Source organism: Cololabis saira, chromosome 13 (genome assembly GCF_033807715.1).
Source record: "Cololabis saira isolate AMF1-May2022 chromosome 13, fColSai1.1, whole genome shotgun sequence".
Taxonomy (NCBI): domain Eukaryota; kingdom Metazoa; phylum Chordata; class Actinopteri; order Beloniformes; family Belonidae; genus Cololabis; species Cololabis saira.
The window spans coordinates 20,255,842-20,278,625 of record NC_084599.1 but is presented as its reverse complement, the minus strand read 5'-3'; the positions used below and the strand labels follow the sequence as shown (position 1 = coordinate 20,278,625).

Below are 22,784 nucleotides of genomic sequence, written 5' to 3'. Positions count from 1 at the left end.
ACGTCACTCACAGACTGTCAGAAAAGAAGCTCTTAAAGAAGAAAACAATCAAATTATATGGTAATGGTTTGAATAAGATTGGGAGAGCTGGAGCCTCATTTGGATATTCATTCATATTTATTTGTTATATATGACTCCAAGGTAGCAAAGTGATTTATGGAAAGAAAGTAAATATCCAACAAGGTACAGGCAACTTCTGCTTTTTGGGCTACCAGAGCACTTTCAATTACATGAAATATCCTGTGATATATAACATATAAAGTATAGGATCATGTTTGACAGGTTATGAAAGTGGAGTTTGCTGTAATACAACTTTATCAACTTCTGTTTCCAACAAAATTCCATATCTATGTTGCTATGAATGTTTTTTTTAAGAGCTCATGGTGGTCTCCATCATTCCTGTTTAGTTTAAGAAATTATCTGCTTCTTTTCTTGGTAAAAGAAGAAAAAAATCAAAGTATATAGTAATGGTTTGAATAAGATTGGGAGAGGAGGAGCATCATTTGGATATTCATTCATATTTATTTGTTATATATGACTCCAAGGTAACAAAGTGATTTATGGAAAGAAAACAAACATTTCCAATGAGGTATAGGTAACTTCTGCTTTTTGGGTTACCTTAGCGCTTTCAATTATATGAATATCCTGTGATATATAACATATAAAGTATAGGATCATGTTTGACGGGTTATGAAAGTGGAGTTTGCTGTAATACAACTTTATCAACTTCTGTTTCCAATGAAATTCCACATCCATGTTGCTATGAATGTTATTAATGTTATTTTATTTTTTTAATGAGCTCACAGTGGTCCCCTTCATTCATGTTTAGTTTAAGAAATTATCTGCTTCCTTGTCTAAAAAACAGCCAGTGCTGAGCTTCGGGGACACATGTTCTAAAACAGTTATCAACTTTCTCTCACATTTCAAAAAGCATCAACACGGCATGTTTCGTAAGTGAGGCTGCCTAATCTGGACATCAGCTCTGAACGTTGATTGTATCACTTTCTTGGTAATTCAGTCCAGAGTATGAAGCGCCTTGCAGCACAGGAAGATGCCCCCGTTAGTCCACTGAAGCCTACAACTTCTTCCCTTTTAGTAGTCTGTTGTTGCGCCAAATGTTCTCCTTCCTCAGACGTTTCCAATACTCCCAGGTGTCGGGTTCCAGCTCATGTACTGTTTTTGCTTTTCCCAAGTTTAACTGGAACAACCTGAATAAGGTTCGGGGGGAAAAAGCAAAACAAATGCAAGGAAATGTTAAAACTTGAATCCACACTTTACATACTAAAAAGTTTAAATGTATTTGACACAATCTGAGCTAAAATATCCACCCCCAGTATGGTGTGATTTCTACAGATTAGTATATCTGTTTCAGATCAGCTCTTCCTCTGTCTAAAAGACTTTAGTGAGTGATTTCCAAGAACCTGTAGCTGCTGACTAAAAAAAAAATCCAACTTGTACAGCGTTTGGTATATTTAGGTCAAGATAAAAGTGAGGGATAGAAACTGTATTCATCCTGATAATAAAATAATAATAATAATAATAATAATAATAATAATAATAATAATAATAATATAAACAACCTTATCTTTCCACATCATGGATAAAGCTGCAGTTTTAGTGTGTTTTTTGTAAAAATATCTTTAAAAGGACCATATCAAATTAGACATATCAAAAACTTAGACATAAACATGTATTTAACACTCATAAACCCGGATAAAACCGATATAATGGTACCCAAACAAAAGATACATACAACTGTTATTTATCTTTTTAATGATTTTAATGAAAAACCAGATCTGCCATCTGGAAATCTCAAAAGCTTTTCAGTTGTCTGGCAAGCAATCCCAGTTCTTTTCCTCGTCGATACAAAGAATTGGTCTGGTCTCTGGATTCAGCTGTGATATCCAAGCCGGGTCAGCCTCAACGAATGCAGAAGAAACTTGAGATGGTACAATACCATTTTTTGTTTTTTTGACACTGATACCTAGACTTGAGTAATTAGCACCAGTATTATTTTTAATACATTGTTTTTCTTTTTAAATTCTCTTTCAATACCAATACAGTGGCACAAAACGTTAAATTAAGCAACAACAGTTGACATTTTCAACCACTGACAAAGGCTAGTCATCCAGGTAACGCTTACACTTAAGTCTGCTGATTCATTCTGGCTTTCTTTGACCAATTCTTGTCATTTCTGAGCAGCAAACTTCAGACTTTGCTGCTGTGGTTCGCCCATCTGACCCATTGGCTTAATAAACTCCTGATCACTTAAAAGCTAAATAATGATGCTCACATTATACTCAGTAATATTCATGCCACCTCTGGGAATCATGTCACAGTTGTGCTGGTGGGTTTTTCCAGTGTAAAATAATTCTATCCAGGTAAAGGAAATATGATACAGGAAATCCTTCCTACCTACTGCAATTAAACTCTATAACTAATGCCCCCGTCAGAGCGACAATAGCATACCTGGACTGAATCTGCCCGTCACCTTGCACTCTGACTCTTGCCACAGCACCGTACCTATTTATTTATCTTGTGTTTGTTAAGTGACCTTTTTTTCTACCTCAGTATTGTATTCGATTGTACTTTTTATTGTATTTATACCAGACTGCCATGACACCAACATGCAAAGTTTGAGTCATATGTGAACCTATCTGTCTTGAAGATGAGTTTGAGCTGAAAATATACCTGTCAACATTGCCAAGACAAGTGTGGGGATTTCAAAAGGGGAAAATGCCTCAATAATGCGCTTCTTAATTTTGAAAACAACCGATAAAATCAAATATGTTACGATCCAATATGAAATAAAAGTAAGATACAAAAATAAAAATGATGTCTTCTTACCACTCAGGGTATTCCTCATCAGGCTTCAGTTTGGGGTCTTCCCCTTGTTTGAGGATGTTGGCTCCCACTGCATAAGATACAAGTCTGGCTGGGTCTTTACACACATCTGGACCTGATAGTTCGTCCTTCACCATCCCCTTACCTTTTCCTTTGGCCACTGGAAAACAAGAAAATAAATCAGTAATAACTTCACAATATTTGACTCAAAGCAAAGAACCCGAGGTGGATAATCAATCAATTAACAAATTACCAGAACGCAAAAGCCTTAATCAAGCACTTGTTTTATGTTTCCAACAGCACACAAAGGGGAACACTCAACTTGTCAATATGTAGTTTATCTCATCAGCGAGAGCCAAGTTACAAGTTAGAATGACAAATATTATTAAATGAATCAATATTTGAATTGCCAATGTTAAATATGTAATATCGACTCACCAACTTTCTTAGCATATCCACATGTTTGCATTCTATTTATCATATTTGTCGGGTTCAAAAGCGTTGTAACACTACTTTGCATGCACTTTGTTGACAACGCTATCCGAAGTAAACCGCAGCCTGACATTATGTATTGTTTTTATTTCTCCTGGATAATCCAAAGACGCTGCACACCATGCTACAATTTGACATTCATAGTTCCTCCAACTTCCGTTTACTGCGTCTTGCATCGCGAGAGTGGAGCAGCGCCCCCCTCTGGCCCGGAATGGGAAGCGCATGCGTAACCAGCCGTGTTTTTCTCTTCCCACCGCCAGGTGGCAGCACCGACGAGTCTGCCCGTCCGCGACAATAACAAAAGCGACGAGGACGAGAGCGAGAAGTTCTCGAAAATGTCTGATTACGCCTCGACGCAGAGGAGTGCCTTGAAAATAAAAGGTGTTGGGGACATTTCTGCTGGGAAAAAGTGAGTTTTTTTTCTAAAACTTAGAATTGAATTACCGCCTGATGGAAATATAATGTTCTGAATTTGATATAAAAAGCCTTTGTTGAGATTTAAGCAGCTGGTTAGCCTGTTAGCCTGTTTTTAAAACCCATCGCTTATGTTATTTATCGTATCCAACGATAAAGTATTCAATGTTTAGGTTATTTCAAGTGTAGTTTACATTGTGTACTTATTGCGGTCTTTCTCGCTCTCGACTGTACCTTTTGTAGAGGTGTTTCAGACGAAATTAGGAAAGAAAATGTAGTTAGCAATCAAGCATTAGCAGCAACAAAACAGCACCGCGGTTGAATTGGTTTGATATTGGATATTATGAATTCAACACACATAAAACTTGTGATACATACCACTGATTTTGGTCATATTGCTTGTGATGTGTTCATGGTCATCTAGACTATATATCACAAGAGAGTAATTATTATAAAATCATATTATGGGCTGATTTAATGAGGTTTAATGAAAACAATTGGTGTTATGTATCACAAGTTTTATGGGTGTTGAATTAATTAAACCACATTAAATCATCCCATATATATGATTTTTAAATCAGCCCATATATATGCCCATATATATGATTTTTTTTTTAATAATTACTGTTTTGTGATATATAGTCTAGATGACCATGAACACATCACAAGTGGTTTGACCAAAATCAGTGGTATGTATCACAAGTTTTATGGGTGTTGAATTCATAATATCCAATACCCGATATCAAACCAATTCAACCGCAGTCAAAACAGCAGTCACTAATCTGAAGTTTTAGATTCCATATATTGGTTAGTTTAGGACATATTTAGATAAAAAAACTACAACTAAAGGCCTATAAATCAATGTTTGTGACTTGTGTGGAAAAAAAGCACCACTTCAGTACTTCGTAGTCAGATTATAAAACAAAGAAATGATGAACAGAAGTTGTAGCTCCCACATCTCAAACCTTACTAAGTATTATCAGCAAAGTATACCTTTTAGCCTTAAAAGTATAAATAGTCTTACCTCGTCACTATCGTATAAATAGTAACACAATACCAAAATAGGCTCTACCATTAGTTTATGCAGACGTCTTATCCTGTTGGCTCATAAGTGTTATAATATTCTGAATTGAAACACAATTATCATTCATATCTGTGCTAAAAGATGTAGAACTGAGTCCTCAGTTGTTGTTTTTTTCATGGGGTGATTTGGATTTCATTTCATCTGCTTTTCAGACTTGATCATAGTCTACTTGCTGTAAAATAACTAGAAACTATAGTTTTAACAGGGTTTATACAGCAATCCTTAAATTTAATACCAATTTAATACCTTTTTCACTACCTTTTTCACTACCTTCAGATTTTTTTTTAAAACTGTCACAACATTAAGTGTTAATCACGGACCTTTTAAGATTAATACAGATTTTGAACTATAGAACACTATACAGAACAGATTTATAGACTCATTGATGTTGACCAGATGTTTCACATTTATTTCACTTTGTGAATGAAAATAAAATAGACTGCTTAAAATGTAAAAGGTAAAAAATAATACCAATTTAAAAAAAAAAAAAAATACCTCTGACAGTGAATTTAACACTTTTAATGGCCTTAAATTTGGCAATTTTCATTTATCACTTTTTAATACTTTTTAAAACCCAGCGGAAACCCTGTGTAAGATGATAATCTTTTTGTTATTAACATTGCTTAAAGGTATTGTGACATCATTTTTAACATGCTTTTAACACTATTAAAAGTCTTGGCCAACATCCCTCAAATGTGTCTAAAAGAGTGTAACAAGAAAAACTTCACTCTTAGTACTCTTTTCCTGGCTTTTTATTACAGTGTTTTTTTGCGCCGTGAAAAATGCTTCCTTTCCCCCCTTTCCTGTCAATCATTGCTCCGCTCCTCCTCCAAACCTCCTCCTCCAGCCATACGCTCACAGCGGCGTCGGAGCGACAGGCGAAGCATGCACGGAAGAGCAGCAGGGAGAACCACAGCAAACAATCATAAAAATAAAGGCATGCAAGCAGCACTGTCCCCTTATCTTAAGTCCAGTCAGTGGCCGCGGGTCTTCTTAGCAGTTTTCCTCCGGTGATTAGAACAAAAGACGCTCTAAACAGCTCCGTGTTAAGCCTCATTTATGGTTCCGCGTTAAATCGACGCAGAGCCTACGCCGTAGGGTTCAGCGTATGGTGCGCGTCGCAGCGTAACCCTACGCCGTAGGCTCTGCGTCGGTGTAACGCGGAACCATAAATCAGCCTTTATGGTGCGCTGGAGAGGAGGCAGGGAGCTGGGTGGAGGGGGCGGTGATTTAGCGGGCCGTTACGTAACGGCCCGCCACCAAACCACATGCGCCGTTTTTGCACAGTTATGCGGAAAATCCCAGAAAGCACACAATACACTGAATGTTAAAAGTTCGTTGTTTTTTGGGTGTAATTGATGTCAAGACACCCAACAAAACACAAAAAATCAAGAAAAATTTGTTTTTCATGTCACAATCCCTTTAAAGTTTTTTTCTATATAAATTTAAATAAATAAAAGCGTCTGTTAAATGACAGTAGTAGTAAATACATGTATTGCACATGAATTCCTGGTTTTGACAGAAATGTGTATACGCCTGAAATGATTTGCAATCAGCTAGCTACTCGAGTCCTTGAGTTCAGTGAACTTGAAGATTTGTGCAAGTGATCCAATAATTGAAAAAAAATGTTTTTATTTTTAAAAAGGAAAAAAAAGAAGGACAAACAGAGTAAACATCGCATGGAGCAGGTTGTGAGCAGCCAAAACGAGGAGGAGGAAGTGAAAAGCAAGACAGCGTATATTGACAAAAGGACACCAGCCCAACTTGCTTTTGACAAGATGCAAGAAAAAAGGGTAGGTTATTGTTCTCTGGCATTTATGAATTACAGCAATTTGACTAATGGGTTTTGGGATTGGTAGTAAAGTAATGCACTGCAAAATTAGTTTTAAACAAAATCACATTGATGGTTCTTGCTAATTATTTAATAACACAGGTTCCAGTGATCAGAGGCAAATAGCTGAGTAGTTGTAAAAACCATAACTGGTCTAAAATGTTGTTCATATAATTAGGAACAGAAAACAGAGATAGGACACTTTCCCTAAATTTGTTAAGTGAAGATTGAACACCTTGCTAGCAGTTAAGATTGCCTGGCTATCCACCTGGATTTTTCTGGTTCCCCTGGATGTGACTGGTTTCCGAGGGCCACTATCTGGGGGGAAAAGAAACTGCTTCTGGATGCTATTGGATAAGCATTCATTCATCAGAGAACCTCAGCAAAAACCAGACTAGTATCAACCACACACCACCAAAATAGTGTGCCATGGAGTACGAATATCAATGAGTTGTGGGTTTTTGTTGTAAAAATGTATTGTATGAACAGCCTGACCTCATCCCACTGTGATTGGTTCAGTATGGTCCGTACCCGTGTAAGTGCTGTGGATTGAAGAGGCCCTAGACCCATTTGAGATCTTTTAAAAGCGCTCTATAAATAATGTATTATTATTATTATTATTATTATTATTATCATTATCGTTATTATTTCATGACAGTACATTTTGGAAAAGTGGATGTATTCGGCTGAGCAGGATGCAGTTACACTGAATTTGAATAGAAACTCGGTTATTCGTATGTTTGTAGTCGATTATTAACTTAATGCTGTTTCGAACTTTGCCATTCCAGTAAACTATTGATTATACAACCTCCAAAAACCGATAGCCTGCAGTTTTAATACAGCATAAGCACAAATGAATATGTTATCAGAATGTAAATATTTAGTTTACGTGCCTAGTTAAATATTATTCAGTTTCTTTAAAAAAAATTCTAACATCCGTTGGTATTAAATTATACAAAGATCTTATTAAAACAGTTGTTTGTGTTTTTTTAAGGAATAAAAGTAAAGTGAAACAAACCCAGGAAAACATAATAAAGTTTGTAAATCGGGAAATCAATGAAGAAGTATTTGCTCTTAGAAACATGGGATATCAAATATCTCATCAGAATATTTGTGCCAACAATGATCCGATCTGAAGATTCTTTTTTCGGAAGTATAGTTTTGGAGGTGTTTGGGTGTTGCATGACAGCAGTAATGCTTTTTTTTTTTTTTAAACCTTTAAATTTATTTTTCTCTCTCTTTTTTTTGCAAGCAAATGGAACGGATTCTGAAAAAGGCATCAAAGACACACAAACACAGGGTCGAGGTGAGTCACGTCAGATTTAACACACACGTTTTTTCATCTCTACTTTCCAGGTCAGACTTGTAAAAGTCAACCTTTACCAAAAAAACTATTGTTTGTATTCATAAATTGCTTTCTAAAAGTGTTTTTATATGCCAGTCAGTTGATTTTTTTTTTTTTTTCATCCTATTTTAGCTTTTCCCCCTTAAATTTAATTTGACACCTTGAATCGCTATTACTTATATAATGTCCCACATAAATAACCTTGCTGTCCTGTGCACAGGCAACATATGGTGTTTAAGTTTTGTTGTTGTTGTTGTTGTAGAACGAGTACAATATTCACAAAATGAAATGTCTCTTCTTGGTTGCAGGACTTCAACCGTCACCTGGACACTCTGACGGAGCATTATGATATTCCAAAAGTCAGCTGGACCAAGTAAAAGAGATGCAGAGGTTCCTTGTTTTATCATTTTTACAACTTGTTTCCCCCTTTTGTGTTTGAAACGTTTATTTTCTAGCTTATGAATATACCATTAAAAAGGATGTTCATTCTTTGGTGTGTAATTTATCATGTGTACAATAAAGAATTTAAGTACTACTTTTTGTTTTTCCTCTCTAACTGTGGCCATCATTGCAGTTTGTGATGTGTGTGTGGGGAAAAAAGAAATCAATGAGTCTGTTTGTTCTTAAGCAATCATTTTAGTTAACTGGAACGCTGCAGGTGCAGAAATGGCACAAACTTTGTAAACCCGAAGACAGACGGTACAGTTGAAACAATTAGGGTGACGGAACACCTTAACTGGGGTTGGTGGGTAGAAATAAATGAAACTCAGAGAATATTCTGCATCACAATAAAGATTTATATGTAAAAGTATGATCAAAGAAAACTTTAAGAAGGTACAAGTCTGAAATTCTATTAAGGGACGTCAAGATTTCAGAATAAGTTTTATTCATACAGTTAAACAGCTTTGATTTAATTTCAAATACTCTTTTTACCCTGGAAAAGAGATATTTCTGCAATGTTCTCAGGTCGTCATGAGTTCACTTTGGCCCCAGCATCTCACTTGGCTTCACCCACTGGTCAAACTGCTCCTCGGTCAGGTAGCCTAACTCCACAGCCACGGCCTTCAGCGTGGAGCCCTTCTTGTGGGCCGTCTTGGCGATGGCGGCCGCTTTGTCGTATCCGATGTGAGGGTTGAGGGCCGTCACCAGCATGAGAGACTCATTCATCAGCTTGTTGATGCGTTCGGTGTTCGCCTCGATACCCACCACGCAGTTGTTGGTGAAAGACACGGATGCGTCGCCAAGTAGCTGTGCCGAGTTCAGCACGTTCTTGACTATCATGGGTTTGAAGACATTGAGCTCAAAGTGTCCATTGCTGCCTCCAATTGTGACTGCCACATGGTTCCCCATCACCTGGGCTGCCACCATGGTCATGGCCTCACACTGGGTGGGGTTGACTTTGCCCGGCATAATGCTGCTCCCAGGCTCATTCTCTGGTAAGTTGAGCTCTCCCAGGCCAGAACGAGGCCCTGACCCCAAGAATCGAATATCGTTGGCAATCTTCATCATGCTGACAGCCACCGTGTTCAGGGCCCCACTCAGCTCTACTAGGGCGTCGTGAGCTGCAAGGGCTTCAAACTTGTTGTGGGCTGTGATAAACGGCAAGCCCGTGAGGGAAGCAACTGTGGAAGCGACTTTCTCAGCAAAGCCGATGCGAGTGTTGAGCCCAGTTCCAACTGCTGTTCCTCCTGCGGCCAGTTCATACACCCTGGGCATGGCAGCCTTCACTCTCTCTATGCTGTACTTCACCTGCTGGACATAACCACCAAACTCCTGCCCAAGGGACAGCGGCACAGCATCCTGGGTGTGGGTCCGCCCGATCTTAATGATGTCTTTGAACTCCTCACTCTTGGCAGCCAGAGCATCGTGCAGGGTCTGCAGACCCGGCAGAAGGACGTGGTGGACCTCTGTGGCCACAGCGATGTGCATAGCAGTGGGGAAGGTGTCGTTGGAGCTCTGGCTCTTGTTCACATGGTCATTAGGGTGGACTGGATCCTTAGAGCCCAGTTTCCCCCCCAGGATCTCAATAGCCCTGTTGCTGATCACCTCATTTACATTCATGTTGGTCTGAGTTCCTGATCCAGTCTGCCACACCACCAGAGGGAAATGATCATTGAGCTTACCAGCCGCCACCTCATCTGCAGCTTGGATGATGGCCCCTGCTATCTTGGAGTCCAGGCCGTAGCCCTTGTTCACCTCTGCAGCTGCTTTCTTCAGGGTGCCGAAGGCCTTGATCACTTGGAGAGGCATTCTCTCACTTGGTCCCCCGATCTTGAAGTTCATGGTGGATCTGACCGTCTGAGCCCCGTAGTACTTGTCAGCCGGGACCTTGAGCTCTCCAAACGTGTCCCGCTCCAGCCTGAACTCCGACGCGGCCATTCTGGACGTGCAGATCAGGAGTCTGGCGTTCACGTGGGGTCTCTGCGGAGTCAGGAGGTTGCAGTTAAACTGCGGGACGTGCCTTAAAGACCGAAACATGGCTTCGTATTAGAGGTGAATCCGGGGGGAGGTCAACGCTGCAATGCACATTGAAACTGTTATTGGACGAGCAGGAAACTGACCGAGTGTCAGCCAATCAGGAAACGAGGGAGGCGGGACTTCCGCCGAGGCTGAGATGAACCTGTCAAACTGTTTTATCCAGCTTCTTAAATTATTAAACGAAGATCTTTTCGATGTGAAAACGAAGGTTAAAATATTTAGAATATAAAAGCAAATTATTTTATACAAATCTCTCTTTTTCTGTAGAACTATCGCCACATATTTATCTTAAATAGTCACTAGTAATTAACAGAGGGGTGAAAAATAATGTTCTTATTCTTTGCAGAAAAAAACACGACCAAGAAGTGTCACACCCAAATTAACGTTTTAGTTTAGTTTAGATTTAGTTTATTGTTTTGCACAGTTTTTAAAAAATATACAGGACATATCAATGATAAACACTATAGGTGCAGGAAGAGGCAAAAAACCCAATGGGCTTATTTGAAGCCTCCACCGAAGATACTAACATTTCATGTCAAGATTAACATACAAAAAACAGAAAGTATAACTACACAAAAGTGATGGCAAACTAATAATGCAATATATAAATAATAAAGAATAAAGACAAAAAATAAGTGTGTGTGAGTGTGCATGGGATATTGTTTTTACAACTTATATTATATTGACTCCTGAGCAAATAAGACTGTACATGTCACTATGAGTGAAACACAAAAAAAAAACCAACGTTATCTGGGGCACACTTTTTTTATATATATATATATATATATATATATATATATATATATATATATATATATATATATATATATATATATATATATATATATATTTTTTTTAGGGGGTAAGGCACAGTAGAACAGGAATAAAAAAATAAATAAAAAAAGATATACAGTCTACCTCCTAGGATGTTTTTTTTTTTATTCAAGAACAGAACGAAAAATCCACACAAAATAATGACAAAAAAATGAAAAGTATTCTAAGTAATATTTAAGTATTAAAACTACACAGTATAAATTAAAACATAGATGAATAAAAAGGGGGAGAGAAAAAAAAAGAAAACGAAAAAAACCTAAAGCAAAAAAAAAAAAAAAACCCAAAAACAAAACTTTTAAGATGTAATCCATTACTATTCAAGTGTTATATAATGTCTATTACTGGTTTGGTTATATTTATTTCGTCATATTATTCTTTTACAGAGCGCAAAGTATTTTATTTTGAAATACGCCCCCTTAACGGAAGTGCTCGTGTGATGTGTCTATCTATCTTCGCGTCGCTGCTTCTTCTCGCGATAGCAACAGTATCGGTTAGTATGCAGCTAGCCAGCGAGCTAACTCCATCGTTTCCAGGTTTCGTGTCGACCTGAAAAACATAAAACCGAGAGAGACACAGGAAGACTGCGCGTCGGAATACTTTTAAAATCCAGGCTGCAGCGAAAATCGGGACGATGCCGCACAACTTTAGTCCTGGAGACCTGGTTTTCGCTAAAATGAAGGGATACCCCCACTGGCCAGCTAGGGTAAGCAAGCAACGTTACCAGCAGCCGGGGGGAGGGGGTGGTGGGGGGAGAGCTCTGCTCTATATGGGACTGGAGAAGCTTCTCTGTGTGCCCCTGCACCATCTAATATATGCATATATATAAACAAAAGTGCACATAACTTATAAGTCTGCAGGGTGGCGTTAAGGGCTCTCAGTGAGTCAGAAATGTACATTAGATGATGCATAATCTGCAGGGAATCATGCACAGGCACCGCCAACGCTGCTCATTTGAGCATTTCATCTCTGATACCTGTGACTTCTTTTTCTGAATCACACACCTCATCCCCCCACGCCAAAACATGTTTATTCTGGCTATTTGCAGATTGAAGATGTGGCAGATGGAGCAGTGAAGCCGCCCCCTAATAAAATCCCAATTTTCTTCTTTGGAACACATGAAACGTGAGTAAACCCGTCATAGTCGGAGGCTAAGTTTTATTTTGTTGTTTGTTTGTCTGTCTAGTTATATTTTTGTACTGGCAATTAGGGGTGGGCAAAAATATTGATACGGCAATATATCGCGATACATAGTCTCCCGATACGATATCGATATTCAATGTATGTATCGCGATATATTGCCGTATCAATATTTTTGCCCACATCTAGTTGCACTTTATTTTGTGATTTCAGTGTGGGTTAGACACTGCATTTTATTTTTGTCATTTTAAGTCAGGGGCAAGTAGCTGTACTGTATTTTTGTGATTTCAATTTCAGTGTGGGTGAGACACTGCATTTTATTTTGAGTATTTTGTATCTAAGAATAATGCACACACTGCACTTTTCATTGTGTGTTTTTTCATGCAAATATGTTGCATAATTAAAATGGAAAGTTTGAATTACATTGTTTTGACTCAGTCTGTCCAATGCATTATCACTATCATCTGATGTACATATATACAACTTGGATTTTAAGATCTGTAATGCATTTTTAAATTTTTCGGTGAACTATGTAGAATATCGCAATATATCGCATAATCGGGATATCGCAATTTGTATCGTATCGTGGCTCAAGTATCGTGATGCGTATCGTATCGTGAGGTCCTTCCCAATACCCACCCCTACTGGCAATAATGCAGTGCTGGAGTGTTATTGTATTGTTTTTTTTCCAGTATTTTATTTGCCACAGACCTGTCAAAAACTGTAGATGACACTGTGATGGTTGTACTGTAAATTAGAGCCAAGATATATGACTCACCAATGTAAAGGTTTGGGAAGAAAAGAGCAGAGGAACGCTTTTTGTGGACTAAGAAAAAACTTGTGTTGTTTATTCCAGTCTCTCGTTATTAACTGACCGTAACCAACGGTAACAGAACATTAACAGAAAACACATCGTCATCATTAATAACGGCTAGATTCTTGTGAATTCTAACCTACTGAAACTAAACAGTGTCCTGCTCGTGAGTGGCCACTACACTATCCTTGTAATTGTTCTATAAAGGAATTTAGAACTGAATTCTGTCAAAATCCTGTATTATACCATTGCACCTAAATGTTTCTATATGATCATTTTTATCTTTTATTTTTGTTTGCTATTATTGTTTATTTCTCTATTTCTCATTGTTCTTAACATGTCTATATTCCTACTGTGAAGCCCTTTGAGCTGCAATTCTTGTATGAAAGGTGCTATAGAAATAAAGTTTATTATATTATTATTATTATTGTTATTATATTTCTTTTTATCAAAGTCTGGTATATTTACACAATGAAATGTGGGATTATCCCCAAATTTCCATTATTTCCATAAAAACATTTCACTGAAAGTTTTCATTTCTTTGAAATATGAGCAAATGCTGGACATTTTAGCACTGACATTAACTGTGGATATTGCTTTTTGTTGACAATATTGGAGAGACATTCAAAAACTACCGGCTTTGTCTGACATCTTTGCCGACACCTTGATGGACATCTCATTTTATGCATTAACTATTATCAGTTTGAGTGTGCAGTGGGTTTCAAACAGATGTGTTTGCATGTTTGATAAATGGCACCTGCAGTTTCTCAATCCGTCACTAGGTGGCACATTGTGATGCTCCTAAAACTCATGTCAGTATCAAGCCTCTTTTAACACGTGTTATTCCTGTTATTTAATAGAGTTAAGTCACAAGCAGATTTCCGTTGGACAAGTTTACCCTTTTCTTAAATTTTTCTCACACAGAGCATTCCTTGCACCAAAGGACCTCTTCGCCTACGAAAAATACAGAGAACGGTATGGAAAGCCCAACAAAAGGAAGGGATTCAATGAAGGTTTATGGGAGATTCAAAATAATCCACATGCTTCCTACAGTGCCCCACCTATAGTAAGTCAACTTGATCTCTAAAATCCGGATGCTTCTGTATATCTTGGAATTAACCTTAGGTTAAGGTATCAAGCTGTTCTGTTGTGTTACTTCAATTTTTACATGTATTTATTTATTTGAATTTTAATTTATATGCAAAATGTTCCACTTTTAGAAATCAAACGTATTTTTGCAACATGTTGTATTTTGAAGTACCCTTAAGTCTCTTCTTCAGAGGTGTAATGCAAATGGTTTTGTCTCACGTCTTGATTAAAAAGTTGTAATATTTGCAACAGTAAACTAATGTCTGATAGTTAAAGACATGGATCTTACCCTAGCATCATCTGTATAATCCCAAGGTTCTTCTGCTCCCTCCCACCCTCATCCCCCACCTCATTTGTTTTTGACAAGAACAGGGAAAATATAGTATAAAATAAGTAAAAAATATATATATATATAAGGGGGGGTGGCTCGGAAGTAGCTACAGCGGAGAGACTGGGTTTGGAAGGTTTTTGACATGCTTTCAGGACTTGTTTTTTTTATTTGTGTTGAAAAATGCATATTAATCTTCTTAATGTGGTTTACCTTCAGCCGCCTAGCTCATCTGACAGTGAGGGTGACAATGCTGGAGCACGAAGTGATCAGGAGGATGAGGAGGAGGAGGAGGAGGAGGAGCAGGAGGAGGAGGAGAAGAATGTAGTGGCTCCAAGGAAAGCCGACTCGGCTAGCGAGGATGACTCAGATTCAGGGAGTGAAGACCGAGGAAGGGGAGGAGGAATGAAGCGAAAACCACAGGCTCCCAAGGTAAGGTGGTGTGAAGATATTTGGTTTCATTTTAAGTGGAAAAATGTAATTGTTGCAACTACTTGGCCTGCTCAGTAATTAGACTTATGATGGACTGATGCTGTCAGGTCAGTGAGCTGAACAAAGTAATTTTAGGTTTGTTTTCAGGTATAAGAAGAAAAAAGGATGCTCTTGGCCCGCTGCAAAACAGTAGCATCACTGTTACCATAACAATTTTCCTGTAAAAACACAAGTTGAGAATCTGTTTTTACTGTATTGTCAACAGAAAACAGCAAGAATGCCACTTATTCATGCCAGTCTGTCTTTCTTTACATTCGGTTTTGCAATAACACTGACAAACTCATGATGGGCTGTTATCTATTATAGTTTGACACATAAAATAACTTTTCTCAAGTGTAAGAAAATTGCAGACTTTTTTTTTTTGTTTAGCGTCCTCCTCCTCCTAAAAAAGCTCGAGGTTCTTCCAGTGACAGAGATCAAGAGGAGAGTGGATCTCCTTCTGAATCCGAACCCACCCCTTCAGAGTCCGACTCCGGCAAGAACAGTGACCAGGTTGTTACATACACCTCATAACACGATTACTACATGTCCCAACACCAAACAGCCTATAAAGACTTTTGTTCTTCTTCCTTCCAACAGGATTTTACTCCTGAGAAGAAATCTGGTGGACGAGGTGGCAAGAAACCAGGTGGTCGAGGCAAGAAGAAGGTATATGTTCCGCACCCCCTTGAAAGTATTGCTTGGGCATTTTATTGCCACAATACATGGAAATCTCTTCATTTCAAACTTTACTTCTTTTTCTCTGGGTGCTGCAGAAAGCTTCATCCGGCTCAGATTCCGACTCTGGATCAGAGGTGGAAAAGAAAGTAGTGGACAGCGACTCTGAGGACGAAAAGCCTCGGCCTGCTCTGTCTGGCTCAGAATCCCAGTCGGGCTCAAAGTCTGAGTCGGATTCTGACTCGCCTCCTCGGAAAGGTCCACAGCCACGCAAGAAAGGTGGGAATTTAAGCTCTCTTCTTTTTTTCTTTTTTTTTTAATCCAAGTAGATTACAAGATAAGTACAGGTTTCACTTCACTATCTTGCTTCCCAATTTGTTCACAGCCTTTGACTCTTTAGTTTATTTTTTCTTGATTCACAGAGAAACCTGCACCAAAGCCTCGTGCACGGAAACCTAAACCTGCCCCAGCACCAAAACGAGCACCTTCATCATCCTCTGACAGCGACAGGTCAGCCTGCTCCTTTCTTATTTTTTGAAAGATTTTTTTGTGGCTCTAGTGGCCTTTTATATTGGAAGTAGCTGGTATGGAAACTTTGGTAGAGAGAAACAGGGGAAGACACACAGTAAAGAGTGACAGGCCGGGATTCAAACCCGCACCGCCTGTATGAGGGCGATAGCCTCTATATGGTGCGCCTGCTCAACCCACTGAGCTGTCTGGGGCCCCACCTTATGTCTTTCTTTTTATATATATATATATATATATATATATATATATATATATATATATATATATATATATTAATATAAAAAGAACTAATGTCACCACTATAAATAACCCTAATGTTAAAAAAAAAAAATAAGAACCATCTTAAAAAGTTTTTCTTCAAATGAACAGTGACAGTGAGCCAGACCGCATCAGCGAATGGAAGAAACGTGATGAAGAGCGCAGGCGAGAGCTGGAGGAGCGACGGAAAAAGGAAGAGGCAGAGGAGCTCCGCCGGCTGCGAGAGAGAGAAAAAGAGGAAGAAGAGAAAAAGAAAAAAGACAAAGACAAGGCCAAAAAAGGGAGCGACAGTGACGGCAGCAGTAGTTCAGATGAAGGAATAGATGATCATCCTTTGAAGAAGTCCAAGAAACCTCCTCCTCCCCCGATACCTGCACCTTCCGACTCTGATTCTCCACCACCGGCCGAGGTGAATCTGGAGCTAAAATGAAAAAGTGTCAGTCAAGAAAACTGGAAAATCCCGTACATTGCATTCTGCTTTATTCAGGAAGAGAATGACTAAAGATGACTCATGCAGTGTTTTTTCCCTGTCAAAAGGTGAAGAAATCATCCAAGAAGTTAGATAACCAGAAGAAGGCACGAGTAAAGAAAGAGAAGGAAAGAAAAGAAAGAAAGGAAAGAGAGCTAAAAGAGAAGAAAGCCAGGCGGTCAGAGGAGAAGTCCAGAGCAAGGTGAGTGATGGGGAGCAGATAACAGTCTGCAGACCTCAGTAGAACGTAATTAAATATTAAAGGATACTGATCACAGTATTCTTTTTTAGGTCTAAGCCAGAAAAACCCAAACGAAGACCAGAGAGGGTGCCAGAGAAGAAAGTGGAAAAGAAAAAGGGTCAGGCATTACTGCATGGAAATGTGAAACCCCAACAAATTATCTTATTTGGTTTTATTTTGAGGTAAAGTAATAATTCAGTATTTTATGTTTTCATATCTAGAGCCATCACCAGAAGAAAGGCTGCAGAAACTTCATACAGACATTAAGTTTGCACTTAAAGTGGACAACCCAGTAAGTTAAATGATACGCAGTTTGCCTGTGTTGTGGGGTAACGAATGAAAACTAATTTTTGTGTTTTTTTTTTTTTTTTGTTCTTAAGGACATTGAGCGATGTCTACAAGCACTGGAAGAACTTGAGATGGTACCCGTCACCAGCCAGATTCTCCATAAGAATGCTGAAGTTATTGCCACATTAAAAAAGGTAAAATCTTAGCCATTGCGGCAGGAAAACACACACTGAGATATTATTGTTTTGTTTACTTTTCTTTATTTGATCATTTGTGGCCCGGTGTTGCTTCATAACTCCTTGTATTCATAAATGTGTCTGTTTTATTTCTACTGTATTATTTTATAATTTTTTTTATATTTTTACCCATTTTTTAATCACCCAGTGCTCTTACCTAAGTCAGTCCTGGGCATTGCTCCCTCTACCAACCCCGGGAGGGCCCTGACCTAAGCTGAAGTCTCCTCCTTAACTTGAGGAGTGAGCAGGCCGCTTCTTTTCACCAGACAGGGTGGGGTTTCTCTGGCCGGACGTAGCGCGTGGAAGGATCACGTTATTCCGGCCAGATCCTCCCCACCCCATCTGGCGCCCCGGCTGGCCAGAGGGGGCAGTATAGCCCAGGACTGCTGCATGTTTTTGTGAGGATAGCTCACATTGCTACCCAAGGGAACACAGAGAGAACATGCAAACCCCACACAGAACCCAGGCTGTGAGACGGCTGCACTACCAGCTGCGCCACGGGCCCCTTATGTCTACTGTATTATTAAGAAATAACATAAATTTATCGTATTTAATTTACCAGATATGTAAAAGTCAGTTTCCCAGTTCTCAACGTTACTTTTCTTTGTTTGTTTGTTGTGTTAATGACCAGATTCGACGGTATAAAGCCAGCGCTGCAGTCATGGCGAAAGCTAGTGACGTGTACAACAAGTTAAAACTTCGCTTTGTTAGTAAGGGTGAGATGCCAACTAAACCTAAAACAGAAGACAAGGATCCAGAGAATGATCAGAAGGAAACACAAAACACTGGTAAAAAGCCACATTTTACGTTTGATAACACTCAGCTTTGACTTTCTAATATTCTGTACATATTTTAAGATTCTGCAGTCTTATATAAAACCAAATGTATCTTTTTGTAGAATCTACCCCAGTAAACGGTGAATCAGAGGAGAAAAAAAATGATACAGAGGTGGATGAAAAACCAAAATCACCTGCAGAGGAGGAAAACAAGGACGATGCATCTTCAAGTCCAAACAGGTGAGCATCTCAAGAGAAGCAGAAGTAGACGTGTGTAAATTTGTAAAGATTGGACTCGTTGACTCACCCTGATGTGGGCCTGTGTGTCCGGTGTTGTTGCCTCTTAGACCCAGCACAGACAGCCCAGTTGAACAAGAGACACACACACAAGAAGAGGCGGACAGCTCCATCTCTGCAGACACGGAACCACCAGCTGTAGAAAGCTGAAAGCCCCTTCACAGCCCCACGCAGCGGACCAAGTGCTAGAAGATGGTGGCCTCTGATTAACGTCACTCAGCCCAACACCAGAGCAGCACACGCCGAGCATTTCCCACAGCATCTCTTATGCCATTGTTGATGTTTTTGACATTTTGTGGTACAAAGAAATCAAACCAGAAAGCTCCTCCACTCAAACCATTTGGCCCTTTTTTCTTTTTCTCTATCTTTTTTTTTTTTGTTCCACAGCAAAAAGCAAAGCTTCTTAGTGGATACTTTTTGGCACTGCGTAAAACTGTCTTTGTTTCTGAAATGTACATCTGTTTTTGTCCAACACTCAGTCTGACTGAATCCTCACCTCAAAGACCTCCTGGCTGCTTTATTTCTATCACCTGAACTCTTTACTTTGAGCTTTCGTACTGTATGTATATTAAAAGATGACATTTTTAGCCCCTCTAACTGGACTATAGCCGGAGTAGTATGAGATGGACTTGAATGATTTTTTTTTTTTTCAGGGAGATCTGAAAGAATTAAGTCATGCAGTTATTGTGTTTCTTTGAGGATTTTATGGGGCTCTCGGATCATTTTTGCTTCATTTTATAAAGTCTGCCTAACATCACAAGGGCCTCTTGTCTGTGTGTATGGCATCGTGAGACTGGTGAAGTACTATTTGTGAGTTTTGTTTTTTTTTAAAGTTTAATATTTTTTAATTATTTCGTCTAGATCCATTTACTCCAGTCTGAAATGTATAAGCCACTGAAAGCTGTTTTCCAACTGAGGTCCACTTACTTTTTTTTATTGCCTTGTTTTCATAAAATTACAGTTTTGTCTGAAGTCATAATCGCTGTGGAGTTAAAAACATTGCACTCTCCTCTAGTGTCTGCTGTCAGTAACGTGCATATTGAACTGAATAACCATACAGACTGAAAACTGCCTGTAAAAGCTCTCATGAACTCATATAGCTGCAGTTTATTTAGACAGTTTTCCCACCATGTGCATACATGTGTTTTTAGTGCTATGTAAATTGGTAAAGCGTTTTTATGACTTAGTTGAGACTTGGAATAAAAATCTCAGCATGGTTTTGTTTCACTTCCTCCTGAGTAAAATGTTTTGTTTTTTTTGTCCCGTTAAAAGGGCAACTATCCGAGCGGCATCAAACAGCTTTACGTGAGTTTAAGTGAGCCCACTTTCACAGTCCACCCAACATTTCACTGGAATATTTAAATTAACTGCCTAAATTAAAAAATTCTAATTATCCTATTGAAGGTGGATTTTATTTTCCTCACTAGAAAAACAATGAAGCTTTACATGATAAAAATATCTTCTGTTTTACACATTGGTAAAAGTATGTATGTTTTTTGCACTTCATTTATTTTACTTTATTTAAATACATATGTATATATATATATAAATATATAAACTTATTTGCGATTTAAATGTCAAACTTTGAGGAACTTATAAAATTGACAAGTAACAATCTTCATATGTCTTGAAACCATTTTCAGAAGTACATTTTTACTGAGACGTAGCTTTTAACGGTGACAAACGGGTGGAAATAAAGGCGGTCGAATCCAACTCAGATGTCAGGCAACCCTGTAAGTGAGTGACTTTCAGGTTTGGATGGTTCTGTGACATCACAGACCCAGATCAGTGTTGAATGATACAGCAGCACAGAGGACATTTTTAGCACTTTGGGTGCTTGCTATAGGTAACAGACACTAGACTCTGTAAGATTAACTTCTCTTCCTGAGTCACTTATTTATTTTTTCTTCCTTCAGTACTTTCGTGAGTCTCCTCAACCATGATGTTCACTGTAGCTCTGTAATCTAGTGTTGTGCTTGTAAATATGTGACATGCAGGCAGTTGTCCCGCCAGGAAGAGAGCATAAAAGTCACAGGTTGGTTTTTGTCAACAGCAATAACGGTAGCTTTGTAAAAGTAAGCAAATATTTCTTCAAATTAAACTGATTTAAACTTGGACAAAATTTTAAGAGAGCCACGCTCTGCTGAAAATGGGTGGATTCGGGTGAGGAATCTGACTTTACCCTCTAAAAAACCAACTGCTATGAGTTGTAGAGACGTAGTTGAAAAGGGAGCTATTACATTGTACCTGTGTTATTTTGACCGAAATGTGAAACAGATAATGTGTCATTAGCCTACAGACATAGAGCTTGTACCTTGTCTGCAAAAAAACCCAGTCCTCCTTAAATCGCCGCTTGGAAATTCATAGACCAAATTCAAGGATTCAAAGAGTTTTTACAGGGGTCTCACAGCTTCAGGGAAGAAGCCTGGAGGTCTTCATGATGCTCCGCAGCCTCCTACCTGAGGGAAGAGGGACAAACAGAGCATGTGCGTTGTCCTTCATGATGCGGGACGCCCGTTTCCTGCATCTGGAGGTGTAAATGTCCGTGGTTGGGGCTAGGCTGTGCCTTCACCACCCTCTGCAGAGCTGTCTTCTCTGCAGCAGAGCAGCTGCCGTGCCAGACGGTGATGCAGGAGCATAGGACACTTTCCACCACACATCTGTGGAAGGAGGCCAGGACTGAGCTCCCCAATCCAGCACACCTCAGCCTCCTCAGGAAGTAGAGGCACTGGTGTGCCTTCCTGACCAGGATGGAAGTGTTGGTGCTCCAGATGTCTACACCCAGGTACCTGAAGCTGGAGACAACTTTAACCGCCGCCCCCCCGATGTGCAGGGGAGGGGGTGTTTGCCCCTTCTGAGGTCCACGACCATCTCCTTGGTCTTCTCCGTGCTGATGCAGAGGTTGTTTTCTCTGCACCAACCCTCCAGGTGTTCTACCTTCTGCCTGTAGTCGGACTCGTCGTTGCTGGCGATGCATCCAACTACAGCTGTGTCATCTGCAAACTTCACAGCCAGACAGCTCGGATGTTTCGCTGAGCAGTCGTGTGTACCCGCCTTGGGGTCACAGAGGTCATACAGACACACAATGGGGTAGAATATGTGCGAAAAACTTCCCAAAATAGCAAATTTTCAAAACCATCAAAATACAAAAGCCAAAATACATAGCATTTTTTATAATTGATTTTTAACAACTGATTGCATTCGGGAATAAAAAAAAAAAAATCTTGATTCAGTTGTGTGAATAAATTTATTAATCTCTGCACTTCCATCACTGTCTGGTTCGGATCGGCCACCAAACTAGACAGGCACAGACTGCAACGGACAATTAGGTCTGCAGAGAGGATAATTGGGACTAACCTCCCATTTATCCTGGACCTGTACCGGTCCAGGACCAGGAAACGGGCAAGTAACATCTCTGCAGACCCCTCACACCCAGGACACAGTCTGTTTGAACTCCTCCCCTCTGGGCGACACTACAGAGAACTGTAGTCAAAATCTCCAGACACAGAGACAGTTTCTTCCCCCAAGCTGTTGCTCTGATGAACTCTCATCACTCATAGAGTCTCAGAGTGATCAATCACTGTGTAATAATAATAATAATAATAATAATAATAATAATAATAATAATAATAATAATAATAACCACAATCATATGCTGTAACAATACACCTTTCAATAACCCCCCCCCCCCCTACAAATTCGGCTGGCCACCCCACTTGCCTCAATAACAAAAAATTTAAAAAAAGTATTTCTGAGCCTGTATAGTACAACAGTATAATAAAATCCTGTAATGATGGCTTTTAGTTTTGGTGTCCACCCCAAGAATTTAAGTGGCCAACCACCCCTATGAAA

General features: G+C 39.2%; 4 protein-coding genes across 4 annotated transcripts; 2 read left to right on the top strand and 2 right to left on the bottom strand.

Moving 5' to 3' along the window:
- Positions 1 to 502: 502 nt before the first annotated feature.
- mrpl54 (mitochondrial ribosomal protein L54) lies at positions 503 to 3,498 on the bottom strand. Its single transcript, XM_061737131.1, has 3 exons — positions 3,283 to 3,498; positions 2,848 to 3,004; positions 503 to 1,208 (listed from the first exon to the last, which is right to left on the bottom strand). Exons 1-3 carry the CDS (start codon positions 3,407 to 3,409, stop codon positions 1,076 to 1,078), a joined length of 417 nt encoding a protein of 138 aa, XP_061593115.1. The 5' UTR covers positions 3,410 to 3,498; the 3' UTR covers positions 503 to 1,075.
- A 133-nt stretch (positions 3,499 to 3,631) lies between these two features.
- On the top strand, positions 3,632 to 8,545 carry fam32a (family with sequence similarity 32 member A). Its single transcript, XM_061738193.1, has 4 exons — positions 3,632 to 3,745; positions 6,480 to 6,627; positions 7,918 to 7,971; positions 8,319 to 8,545. The coding sequence occupies exons 1-4, from the start codon at positions 3,672 to 3,674 to the stop codon at positions 8,385 to 8,387; spliced, it is 345 nt and encodes a 114-aa protein (XP_061594177.1). The 5' UTR covers positions 3,632 to 3,671; the 3' UTR covers positions 8,388 to 8,545.
- Positions 8,546 to 8,626: 81 nt separating this feature from the next.
- On the bottom strand, positions 8,627 to 10,554 carry fh (fumarate hydratase). The gene has a single exon (XM_061738192.1). The coding sequence runs from the start codon at positions 10,486 to 10,488 to the stop codon at positions 8,989 to 8,991; it is 1,500 nt and encodes a 499-aa protein (XP_061594176.1). The 5' UTR covers positions 10,489 to 10,554; the 3' UTR covers positions 8,627 to 8,988.
- A 1,253-nt stretch (positions 10,555 to 11,807) lies between these two features.
- Positions 11,808 to 20,149, top strand: hdgfl2 (HDGF like 2). The gene is made up of 16 exons (XM_061738191.1): positions 11,808 to 12,025; positions 12,368 to 12,444; positions 14,198 to 14,339; positions 14,910 to 15,122; positions 15,552 to 15,674; positions 15,762 to 15,830; positions 15,938 to 16,118; positions 16,262 to 16,349; positions 16,737 to 17,034; positions 17,163 to 17,296; positions 17,386 to 17,453; positions 17,557 to 17,627; positions 17,716 to 17,817; positions 18,491 to 18,647; positions 18,758 to 18,875; positions 18,983 to 20,149. Exons 1-16 carry the CDS (start codon positions 11,954 to 11,956, stop codon positions 19,080 to 19,082), a joined length of 2,013 nt encoding a protein of 670 aa, XP_061594175.1. The 5' UTR covers positions 11,808 to 11,953; the 3' UTR covers positions 19,083 to 20,149.
- Positions 20,150 to 22,784: the final 2,635 nt, after the last annotated feature.